This window comes from Barbus barbus (assembly GCF_936440315.1).
Source record: "Barbus barbus genome assembly, chromosome: 33".
Lineage (NCBI taxonomy): Eukaryota > Metazoa > Chordata > Actinopteri > Cypriniformes > Cyprinidae > Barbus > Barbus barbus.
This window is the reverse complement of record NC_136761.1, coordinates 3682771-3696004: the sequence shown is the minus strand read 5'-3', so window position 1 is coordinate 3696004 and position 13234 is coordinate 3682771. Positions and strand designations below refer to the sequence as shown.

The 13234-nt window shown below is 40.4% G+C and overlaps 1 protein-coding gene across 1 annotated transcript in view; it reads left to right on the top strand.

Moving 5' to 3' along the window:
• The window catches only part of LOC306853651 (sequestosome-1-like), a 117831-nt gene that overhangs the window by 103935 nt on the left and 662 nt on the right, over positions 1 to 13234 (top strand). Inside the window, exon 7 of the mRNA XM_079391209.1 lies at positions 12991 to 13195. Within this exon, the coding sequence (XP_079247335.1) occupies positions 12991 to 13195 (205 nt within the window). The remainder of the gene's footprint in view (positions 1 to 12990; positions 13196 to 13234) is intronic.

The window sequence follows — 13234 nt, the reverse complement described above, 5'->3', positions numbered from 1 at the left end:
GTTAATGATAATGGGGACTAAAGCATGAATCAAGTGTAAAAAACAAACAAAGTCATTTTTATTTACAAGGTATACCTTGTAATTAAGGGTGGGTGTGTTACGTCCCACATATTTGTTTAATTCCCTGTCTACACAAGATGTATGTGGTCCACTTATTTATTTGGTGCAATGTGGTTGTACTTAGTTTTTTTTTCTGTTTTGCATTGTGTTTTGTACTCCCTCTCTGTTTTTTTCCCCTCTCTGTTGTCCCTCCAGACAGGTATAAGCGTCAGCTGTGCCTAATTAAAACCAAGCTCTGGGGGTGACCTGATTGGTTGATGAGACGGGAGCTGGTGGATAAAGCTGAGGTGGAAAGCCAGGAAGTAGAGAGTCCTTCCTCCTGCCCCATCGTATGATCGTTGAGCCTGTGTGTGTTTGTGGACTGTTGTGAGGGCCTAAAGCTGGGTTTGTGTTACTAAGCAGTTTTTTTGTTAATCAATCTAATCTGACTCTGTTGAACTATATTATCCAAGTTTCTATGTCTGTATTTAATTTTGGAAGCCATAGAGAGGTGGACGCCATTTTCTTTTGCTAATGTGTTTTCTCCTGTTTTTGGTCAGATAGGGAGTGAGGAAAGTTATGTTGTTTATTTGCTTTTTCTTTATTCAGGTAAGATAGTTTGATCCTCCCCCATTTAAAGTTCTGTTGTTTGTTGTTTTGGCCTGGTCCCCTCTTGAAGGTTCTTGCTTCCTCTTTCATGTAGAGTCAATAAAAAGAAGTCAATTGTTATATCTCAAACCCGTGTGGAGATTGCTGGCTGGGACAGGAGTGATGACCTCCACTAAAAGCCTTGTTACATTTCTTTTCCCAGACGGGTAAGAAATGTAACAATTGATACAAATGTTTCCTAATCACATTCACTCCTAGTCCCTTTATTTACACAGGGTTCATTCTTTCATTCTGTGCCCCTTTATTTATAGGGTTCATAGCAGTCATTCATCCCTCTAAAGTTTGGCACTAGCCGCGTCCCTCTCAAGGGAAATCCAGAAGGGGGGCACAGCTTTTACCCACCCAATACGGAATTTATTTATTTTTTATACAACCTCAATCATTCACGCAGACACAAACACAGACACAAACACAGACACAGACAAGACTACACTACGCTCCTCTAGAACGAACTGCGTCTGTACTGCTCACTCTTTTTCTGATGCACCTCCTCAACACAGAAAAAACAGCACCCTGCAGGATTTTTGCCTTATCCTAAGGACTTTGCGTGCTTTCCTCTACTTTATCTGCTTAACGTTTAATGTTATCCTCAAGGACCATTAAACAATAAACACAGACCATTGCATGCAATGTATATCTGCTCAACGTTTACGTCATCCATCAAATGCCCTCTTGACAGTAAACACAGATTTTTGCATACACAATCTGCCCTAATTCACTGCTATCCATCAAAGGCCCTCTTAATAGTAAAACAGATCTGTGCATGCAATTATTTCTTCTGGAATCAAAACCCCTTTCTTTTCTTTTGGTTCTTTAAATTTGAAAGAGCAATTTTTAAGAGGTCTTACCACAAAGGGCCAACTGGCAAACAACACAAACCAATTCATTGGCTCTATCACTCTCTCCTCTCCACCTGTAACTGGTGTGTGGTGAGCACACTGGCGCCGTTGTACTGTGGCTGCCGTCGCATCATCCAAGTGGATGCTGCACACTGGTGGTGGTTGAGGAGTGACCCCCACATGACTGTAAAGCGCTTTGGGTGTATGGCAATACACAATAAATGCGCTATATAAATGCATCATTCATTCATTCATTCAATTATATAAGCATAAACTGCTTACCTGTGGCCACTTAATTTGTGTTGTTCGTCAGCAAGCTTAACGCGGTCTTTCACCCTCTGCTCCTTTCCATCCTGTTCATGACGCCAAATGTGGTGGTTTCCCTTCTCAATGAACAATCCCTCTCAGAGCCTTGTGGGGTTTTGATGCCAGAAAATAGACTTTATTAAATGATAATAAAGCCGAGAAGTTTTCTGCAGAAAAGTCCTGCTAAATGTTCTCTGAGTTTCTCTTTATATAGTTTTTCTTCTAGGCGTGTTCAGAACATTTCATACCTGTGCATTTTTCCTTTTTTGGCAATATTCCTTATACATATGTTTCCCTAGAGAGAAGGGGCTCCTAGACGTGTTTAAGGAAAGAAGCCTTCTTTGTATTTCCACATATGTTTTCCATCATAAGGGTCTGAACATGCCATCCATGTGAGCCTTTAACACACAGGCATATGCTTATATTGGAAATATAACTTAATACACAAGTGGTTAAATTCACATTAATTATACTTGATTAATTCATATTTTGACTAATAAAAATCTTCTACAACATCAGCTCCATAATTAAAACAACGTTTCATTGTGATCGTAGAAAAGCAACAATAAAAGAAGACATGGACGGAAGATTATTCACTTTGAAAAATGCTGTAAATCAAAACATTTCAAGCTATTGATTGTAACATATCTGTTTCTGTTTAGTTTCCTTTCTGCCCTTATTTGGTTTTTCCTGTTTTAGTTCATGACCTAGTTTTGTTAATTAGTTATATTCTTCACCTGTGTTTGATTAATCATCTTGTTTCCTCGTTTGTTCCTCTCCCTTTATAAGTCCTCAGTTCTCCCTCTGTGTTTGTCCGATCTTGAGTTAACTAAGTATGTGGATGCTGATTATTAAAGATTACTGCTACTCTTTTTATTTATACATTCGTCGTGCGCCTTATTCCTCCTCAACCACCGAACCGTCACAGAAGATCGGACCTTTAACTGAAGACGAGATCAACGCTCGTAATGCTAGAGCTGGTTCCCGTCGTTTGCGGGGGTTCTCGCCGCCGTTCGCGGCTCGCCCCTGCCCGTTCTGCGTGGGACGTTGGGCTGCCTGTCGCGGCTTACCCAGGCCACCCGTTTTGGGGAGAACGGGTCGCCATTCGCCGCTCGCCCTACCCCCCGCCCAAGAGAAATTCGCTCCGCCTGAGACGGTGATGAATGTTCCGCCCGCGGCGAAGAGGATTCCGCCGCAAAGGACGATGAACGTTGCGCCGTCCGCGACGAAGAGGATTCCGCCGTACACGGCGATGAATGTTCCGCCCACGGCGAGGAGGATTCCGCCGCAAGGGGCGATGAACGTTGCGCCGTCCGCGCTGGAGAGGATCCCGCCGCCTATAACGGTTCACCCTGAACCACCGAGGAAGGAAAAGCAGGTGCCGGTAGGGATTTTGATAGAGTTTGAGGGCATGTCAGTCCCTCCAGTGCCTGCTCCTCGCCAGTGCCATCCAGTGGCTGCTCCTCGCCAGTGCCATCCAGTACCTGCTCCTCGCAAGCGCCCTCCAGTGCCAGCCCCTCGCCAGTGCCTTCCTGTGCCTGCTCCTCGTCTGAGCCCACCAATTCCGGCACCTCGCAAGTGCCCTCCTGAGTTCCCGCTGGTCCCGTCCAGCCCACCTGAGTTCCCGCTGGTCCCGTCCAGCCCACCTGAGTTCCCGCTGGTCCCGTCCAGCCCACCTGAGTTCCCGCTGGTCCCGTCCAGCCCACCTGAGTTCCCGCTGGTCCCGTCCAGCCCACCTGAGTTCCCGCTGGTCCCGTCCAGCCCACCTGAGTTCCCGCTGGTCCCGTCCAGCCCACCTGAGTTCCCGCTGGTCCCGTCCAGCCCTCCTGAGTTCCCGCTGGTCCCGTCCAGCCCACCTGTGTTCCCGCTGGTCCCGTCCAGCTCTGCGCCTCCCGTGCGCCCTCAAGTGTCTGCGCTGCAAGAGCGCCCTCAAGTGTCTGCGCTGCAAGAGCGCCCTCAAGTGTCTGCGCTGCAAGAGCGCCCTCAAGTGTCTGCGCTGCAAGAGCGCCCTCAAGTGTCTGCGCTGCAAGAGCGCCCTCAAGTGTCTGCGCTGCAAGAGCGCCCTCAAGTGTCTGCGCTGCAAAAGCGCCCTCAAGTGTCTGCGCTGCAAGAACGCCCTCCTGCGTCTCCGCTGGTCCCGTCCAGCTCTCCTTCGTCTCCGCTGGTTCTATCCAGCTTCGCGCTTCCAGAGCGCCCCCAAGTGCCCGCTCCTCCAGACCGCCCCCAAGAGTCCGCGCCTCCAGAGCGCCCCCAAGCGTCCGCTCCTCCAGAGCGCCCCCAAGCGTCCGCTCCTCCAGAGCGCCCCCAAGAGTCCGCTCCTCCAGAGCGCCCCCAGGAGTCCGCTCCTCCAATGTGGCCCCCAGAGGGGAACTTTCCCAAAGAAATTTTGGGGGGGGGGCCATATAGTCTCAGTCTGTGTGGCCAGGCCAAGGGCCAAGGCCACGGAGCACCCCGATCCGCCAAGGCCGCCCAAGGACCTCGATCCGCCAAGGCCGCCCAAGGACCCCGATCCGCCAAGGCCGCCCAAGGACCCCGATCCGCCAAGGCCGCCCGAGGCTCCAGATCCGCCATGGCCTCCCGAATCTCCAGTCCTGCCATGGCCTCCCAAGGCTCCGGATCCACCCTGGTCTCCCGAATCTCCAGTCCTGCCATGGCATCCCAAGGCTCCTGATCCGTCCTGGAGGCTTCCCTGTCATATCCTGGTCCTGCTCCAGCCTCCAGGACGCCCGCCCTCCCTCCCCGATGTTACTGTTACGGTGCGGGACGCACCTTCCGGGAGGGGGAGATACTGTAACATATCTGTTTCTGTTTAGTTTCCTTTCTGCCCTTATTTGGTTTTTCCTGTTTTAGTTCATGACCTAGTTTTGTTAATTAGTTATATTCTTCACCTGTGTTTGATTAATCATCTTGTTTCCTCGTTTGTTCCTCTCCCTTTATAAGTCCTCAGTTCTCCCTCTGTGTTTGTCCGATCTTGAGTTAACTAAGTATGTGGATGCTGATTATTAAAGATTACTGCTACTCTTTTTATTTATACATTCGTCGTGCGCCTTATTCCTCCTCAACCACCGAACCGTTACATTGATTAACAAGCTGAAAATTATTATTCATTTTAAAACGGATTTTAATTTTATGTTGGGAGGTCATTGTGAGAAAACATTCTAAATGTACTTTATTTCATTTAAACTCTGCATATTCTTGTGATTAGTTAAGAAACAAAGACAGACAGACCAACATTTGATAAAAATAGATTAGATTAGATTAGATTAGATTAGATTAGATTAGATTAGATTAGATTAGATTCAACTTTATTGTCATTTATGCAGAGTACAAGTACAGAGCTAATGAAATGCAGTTAGCATCTAACCAGAAGTGCAAGAATATAGTGTTTTATATACATATAAGTGCAGAGTAAGTGAAGATATGATTTACAGAATATACAGTGGAATTGCTATATACAGTATTAAGCAGAGTATATACAGAATATAAATAGGAATGCAATGAAGGGATTGTATGTACATTATGAACAGAGCAATGTAGATTATATAGATTACAGATTATATATACACATTATGAACAGCAGAAACGTGAGAACAGTGGTAATAAATAAATACAGCTGGATGAGTGTGCAAAGTATTGATAGAACAATGTATTCTATGCAAAATAGCAGTAGTGCAATATTTTATAGAAATAGTTTACTGTGCTTGTACAGTAACAACTTTAGACAGTTTATAGTGTAATAACTTTGACAATGTGCAGTCTGTGCAAAAATATAAAAATACATCTAAAAATAACTTTAAGTACTATGAAGTTGAAGTGAATCTGAACTGTATTTCATCAGATCATACAGCAAACTCATAATGACTACAAAACAGTCTATTCCTCGTGGTGTATGTTTATGTATTAGGTTTACTTTTCTAATATACATCATATTTTATCCTCTAATCTGATTTTATTATCTTTGCAGCTCCATTGACTCTAGATCCAAACACAGCACATCCTTGCCTCACACTCTCTGCTGATCTGACCAGTGTATCATACAGTGATGTAGGTCAAAATCTTCCTGATAATCCAGAGAGGTTTGATGAGTATGCATGTGTTCTGGGTTCTGAGGGCTTTAACTCAGGAGCACACTGCTGGGATGTGGAGGTTGGAGACAATACATACTGGAGTGCTGGAATAACCACAGCATCAAACCAAAGGAAGGGAGAGGTTTTCTTTAAAACTAATGTCTGGCGTGTGCGGTACAAGAACAGCAAATACTACTCAAAATCCCCAGATCAAGCCTTCACTCGCTTCACAGTTAAAGAGAAGATGCAGTGTGTGAGAGTTCAGCTGGACTGTGACAGAGGAAAGGTATCGTTCTCTGATCCTCTAACTAACATCTGTCTGTGTTCATTCACAACAACCTTCACAGAGACGGTCTTTCCATTCTTATATAATCACTGCACAGCTCCCCCTCTGAGGATCTTACCAGTTAAACTGATTGTAACAACAGAAAATCACAGTTAAATCTCATTCTGCTTTTAGATCAGTTAAAGTACAAGAATTTGTTGTTTTCATTGTTTTGCATTTTATGGATCAATAACACTGTAATCAAAGGAAAAGGGTCTCATTCATAAATAAAAAATCTACTCAAACTGTTGTTCAAGCTACTCTAAAACATTATTTTACATTTCTTATGGATATTCTGTATTAGGGGAACTAATGGATATTAAACAATACATATCTGAATATATGAAATTATATTTTTAAAGTTTTTAAGGTAAAAAAAACACAAACAGAAGAAGCAACAGATTTTTTTTATTGTATTATCGAAAAAGAAAAAAATGTAGGACAGGTCTTGGTGCTATTCATCCGTTACTAACTGGATTTTGATTGAATTTTGTATTTGATAAAGATTACTATAAAGATTGTGTTGTATATTTTGTAATGTTGTAAGTGTTGTGTTTTGTAGGTCTAGACATTTTAAAGATGCTTCACTATTGTGTAAGGCCCATCAACAAACAATTATGAATATAAAATAAGTTATTGATTAATCTTCATGCTTAAAAAATGGTACAATTAAATTTCATATACACGCTAAGAATAGTTTGAATATCAACTAAGTCAAGTAACTAGCTTATTTCATATTTTAGCTTGTCATCATTTTGACAAATGTTTTAATTTGTCACTTCTGACATGCCTGATCAGAAATTTGAATATGAATATACAGGTCCAAGATCCCAAACAAATGGGATCACAATCACCATTATGGTGACTTCAAAACAATTACAGTAAACAAGTACATTTCTGACAGTGGCACTGTTAAAGATGTTAGCATCATTCTGCTGTTCATTCACAGTCATTTGTAATAAAATGACCCAGCATGCATTGATTTCACAGTACATTTCTGACTACAATTTTTAAAACAATCTTTACAGTTCCATTCCATGACAGTTGAACATAAAATAAATAAAATAGCAACTTAAAGTTGCGATTGGTGGTCAGTTTGTGTCAATCTACATTTTTGACATTTGTTTTCCACTTTTGATGTAATTTCAAGTGAGAAATTGATATTGTAGCAATTAAGCATTTGCTTAGTTATCACCAAAGGTCTGTTTTGTTGTAGATCATTAAACCTTTATGCTGTCTTTATGCAGTTTATCCGAAATCATGTGAGGTACTTTTGTGTGCAAACGTTGCTTGCAAAATCATTGCCTTATAGAGCAGCTAGCTTTCAGACACAGCCAGTATTTCCTGGAGGCCTACACATCATTGAACTTTTACTAATCAAACTCCTGTAGATCTAAACATTCCCTGTATTCATCTATGGTCACCATGTTTTTGTCCAGTAAGACATGTTCCTGGATCAACATTACTGTCCAAAAATATAGACTTAACCCCGTCCCTACCCCTACCCATAATTTATTTCTAAAATCAGAGGGAAATGTAGAAATTGTGCATCAGTGTGCTCTGGGTACCAAAAATATCAAAACCTAGCATTGGTGGAAGGATGAGTGCAGGTCAGCGCAGGGAACTGATTCCCATAATGCATACCTTTTTGGAATTCATTATAATCAGATTTAATAGAAACAGGTCTGGAGTTAACCTAGTAAATACTGTCTCATCAATAAAGTTAAAGAAGTTACTTATAAAGTCATTCATTTGATCGCAAATTCACAAATTTGGCAGGAAGACTACATACGTCTTTTGTAACTTTAAGAATCCATAAAACACTTATTTTATGAATGTGTATCTACCCAAATATTTTGGACTGATATTGATTTAAATTTACAACATGGTAAAGATATAGTTTTCTTGTATATAAATAAGAGTTAATTATCTTTCTTTCGTTCCTTTGATGCTATTATGAATGTAATTGATAATAGATGAATATACTGTGATCCTCTATATATGTATTTTATGTTACTGTTCTTGTGCAATACAAAAAATTTAAATTAATATGTGCACAATTGCTCGCTCTTCTGTGTAAAAGATGATATTTTTGTAATCTGCAGTGAATAATGCATCAAACAGTATTGAAAGGCTTTGGTCTTTACTGATCATCAAGGACAAATGTGAGGCTTGACATCAGCTCCATAATTAAAACAATCATAGAAAAGCAACAATAAAAGAAGACATGGACGGAAGATTAATTTTGAAAAATGCTGTAAATCAAAACATTTCAAGCTATTGATTAACAAGCTGAAAATGATCACTCATTTTAAAACGGATTTTAATTTTATGTTGGGAGGTGATTGTGAGAAAACATTCTAAACGTACTTTAATTTAAAGTCTGCATATTCCTGTGATTAATTGCCAAATTATTTCATAATTGCAGCATTAAACCATAATTAGATGGCTGTCATCATGATACACCTGATTATGGAGCATTAGTTAAAATAACTTTATTTTATGTGGACTCGTCTTCAATTAAAAAAAATCAATGTTCATTAAACTAAAAGACTCAACATCAGATGTGTGTGCCATGTACTCAGATATAGTTTCAAAGATAATGTTGCATAGTGTCAAAGATATGGATGTGGATGCATAATAGGGCGCTAAAACATCTTTCATGTTTGATTTTTCACTCAAGCTAAAATATAAATCCATGATACATTTTAAAATGCACTTCGTGTCCCCAGCAAAGTAATTCCATTATTCTTCTCTGTCCCGTGACTGCTAGAGGAGGCTCATGGGTCACTTTAGAGAGAAAGCTCCGATCTCTGATGTGAAGGCAAACGGAGTGAGTTTGTAGCCTGTTCCACTGTAGAATTTATTCTGAAACTCCACCCTGAGACAGAAAGAGAGAGAAGTCAGAAATCTGATGATAAACGTACAGTATGATGAATCCAATAACCATAAAGCCTACTGCATCATGTTTGAGGAGCAAATATTTAAAGCCAATAATCATCCAAACATTGCTGAAAACATGCTGTACGCAATCTAATACATCCCTTCTGTCATCTGATTTATAGCTTATACTTGATCAAGAAAAAAGGCTTTTTAGTACATCAGTAAAAATGTCCACGTTCAGGTCGTGGTACACACATTTATTTCTAAGACATATCAACACAGAGACACAGAGTGATAAGTTATCACTAATAACTAATATTTATCTGCATTTATGCAAGTAGTCTGCTATACTGTTATAAAGATCTCATTGGTTTACAAGATCATCAGAATTTAGTCTTCTTCATTTTTTGTAGACTTTGTCCAAAGTTTAAATAAACTGTTCCACCATTCTGTTTTTTAACCACAGCAAAGAGTTGTGAGGAATAAAAGAACAAGATATTTCAAAGACCTTACACTCTTGTATTACTTCATTTGGGGGATTTTCATCAAATTTGTGTGTATACAGTGGCTCAAAATGCATTTGGACACGAGTCACAATTTAAAAAAAAAGAAAAAAAAAAGTATAAATTTCTTTAAATATCAAAAAATAAATAAATAAAAAAACAGAAGGCATTTATTTTAAATATAGCACAAGCATTCATTGGAATCAATTTAAAATATATTATTTAGCTCTCAAATGAAGACAAAATGTCTTAGACACTTCCTGGTTGTTAAACCTTGTGAAACAAGTTAATTTGTTAATGTGATCAACTACACCTGTGATGTAAAGTTCAGATCTGTTCACGTGCCTCAAGTGTCCAAAAATGTGTTTTGGGGCCACATATGAACGGAATTAATTCATGTCATTTTTTGACAGGCCTAAATGTCCATGTATCTGGATTACAGTTTTAATGTAAACTAATAAACCTAATACGATGTATATGTGTCAGTCATGCATACATAAAACAGATAAGATTTCTGGACTCCAAAAAAAACATGTCAGTTTCTTAAATATTTGCATCCATTTCATTTTATTTTAAAAAATTATATTTTCAGAACGCATTTATTCAAATTGTTTTGAATCAACAAATTAGTTTTTATTAGTGCTATTCCAGAAATACCACCCATTTCTTACCCTTTCCTTTCAAACGCGAGACCCTGGACCACAAAACCAGTCTTAAGTTGTCAACAATACATTGTTTGGGTCAAAATGATCCATTTTTCTTTTATGCCAAAAACCATTAGGATATTAAGTAAAGATCATGTTCCATGAAGATAGTTTGTAAATGTCCTACCGTAAATTTATCAAAACTTAATTCTTGATTAGTAATATGCATTGCTAAGAACTTCATTTGGACAACTTTAAAGGCGATTTTCTCAGTATTTTGATTTTTTTTTTTTTGCACCCTCTGATTCCAGATTTTTTAATAGTTATATCTTGGCCAAATATTGTGCAATCCTAACAAATTGACTGGTTTTATGGTCCAGAGTCACATATGTATGAAATCTGAGCTTACAATAATTTGTTACAATGCTGTAGACCAACTTTTCCCTGACAGAAACTATCATCTTCTACAGGTGCTACTGACTCCTCCCAGGCTAATATGGAGTACCTAAAGAACATTGGAGAGGGAGTGGCGGCCATGTTGAGCCCCCTTGGTACGTTCCCTTCTTGGGTTTATTACTGATACTTTTGGCCTTTCCCAAACATTTGCTTCTACGGTGCTACATACTAGTTAAACATAAGATAAACATACAACAATGCAAGTATAAGAGAAAAAAAAAGAAGAGAGCATCTGACTATACATATACTATAAATACTAAAACTACTAAACCTAGCTGCCTAGACATACACAAACTGAGACTGTACAAGAACTTTACATATATACTGTACATGAAATTGTGCAAAAAGATAATAAAATAAAAATAGTATATATATTTCGTACATTAAATTGTTGTGCAGATTAATGAGAGATTTTGTGGGAAGCAGCGCATAGTGCAAAAAGATTTGTAGTGCAACGCTCAAGTAAACATTATTTTGTAGTGCAATGCTCAAGTAAACATTTTTGTATTGAGTCTTTGTAGCAGGGAGTGTTCATAGAAAGTGTCTAGTGTGCATATAGTGGAATGAGTGCGTTACTACAGGTGGTTTGTACAGCCCACTCACCTGTGTGTAGCACACTCAGAAGTGCATTTAGGAAAAGTTGTCAACAGTATTAATGAGTTGGGTGAGTGGGGGGTCAGAGGGGGACAGGGAGATTGGAGTTAAGAGCTCTCACAGCCTGGGAAAAAAAGCTGTTGAGCAATCTGACAGAGCGAGCTTTGATACTGCACTTTGATACCAGATGGTAGGAGCTGGAAGAGGTTGTGGGAGGAGTGGATGGGGTCTTTCACGATGCTGGAGGCCTTGCTGGAGCATTGTGTAAGGAAAATGTCCAGGATGGAGGGGAGAGGGGCACAGATGATCTTTGCGGCAGTGTTCACTGTCCATTGCAGGGTCTTGCGGTCAGCAGCACTGCAGTTCCCATACCAGACAGTGATACAGGTGGTCAGCACACTCTCAATGGTGCCTCTGTAGAAAGTGGTGAGGATGGGTGGAGGGAGACTTGCCCTTTTCAGCCGGCAGAGAAAGTGGAGGCGCTGTTGTCCCTTCTTGTTGAGTGACGTGACGTTGGTGGTCCAGGTGAGATCTTCTGTGATGTGCACCCCCAGGAATTTAGTGCTGCCGACTCTCTCCACGGTTGAGCCGTCGATGGTCAGTGGGGGATGGTCAACAAAGTTTCTCCTGAAGTCCATCACAACCTCTTTTGTCTTACTCGCATTGAGGGACAGGTTGTTAGCACCACACCATTTCGCCAGCTGTGCCACTTCCTCTCTGTAGAGCGTTTCATCGTTGTTGCTGATGAGGCCTACCACAGGCCTACCACAATATCCAAGCAGTTATATGATGCCTGATAGCTGGGGTGTAGCCATCATTTCAGAAGTGAGGGGGACAGAAATCTTAAAAAAAAAAAAAAAAAAATTTGTGTGCAATTGACAGGTTTTATTTTTTCTCTTACTTTTAATTGACTAAAAAAAATCAAATAAACTGCTGGACAATTACCAATAATTTGAATTATTTATTGCATTTGTAATATTTTTCCTAAATTTACCTAATTGCAGTTTTATGGTTTGTAATGTACTACACTTTTTTTCCATTTTTATCACAGAACAAGGAAGAAAATATATTTTTAGTTTCTGTAAGCCACTGTAATAAATGCTATGTCAGTTAGCACTGCATTATTCAGATACTTTATTCCCTGGAGATGACTTGAAAAACACACATACCATATATTGTCACAATCGTGTGCATGTATCGTCTTTTTTTTTATTCAGCTTAGCTACAGCGATAGCTAGATGCCTTTTGTCCATAATAGGGATTTCCTGCATGCTGTAAGTTATTACTTTTATGAGTCCGTTTTGTCCTTTTGCAGGAGAGCGCCCTCTAGCGTCGAGTATGAATGAAACGCACTGCATGAGAGTGTTTAGCACTCAGTAATGTTCACATCTCATTTTGGATACAAATAAAATGCCAGGTCATGCATAGGCTATGTTTGAATTTAAATCTAGATATATTTACACTAGTCACTGAAGACCTTTACGTGAACACACTTGCCCGAAAAAGTGCGGGGGACGAATTTGTTTTATTAAATATGCCCCTGCCAGATAGTATACAGGATTGTAACATCTTGAGTTTTCAAAGCCAAAAAAGGCAGAAGTTTAGAAGTTCAATATTAAAGGCAGAGAAGCTACATTCGGTTCACGTTCATTCCTTCTATCCTAGGGACAGAAAGACCAAGGCAGTGATGAGGAATGGACTCATCTCAGCTCTAAAGAGGTGGACCCCTCCACAGGAGAGCTGCAGTCCCTCAGGTTGAAGCAGGACGGGACAGATCTTCCAGTCCCGCTAAGTACCGACTCCAGCACAAGCGTCTCCGAGGGTCCCACTGGTCTACGTGAGGCAGCTCTCTACCCACACCTTCCTCAAGGTACAGTGCAGCGTCATTGGGCCAATGGCCAGTAGCCAA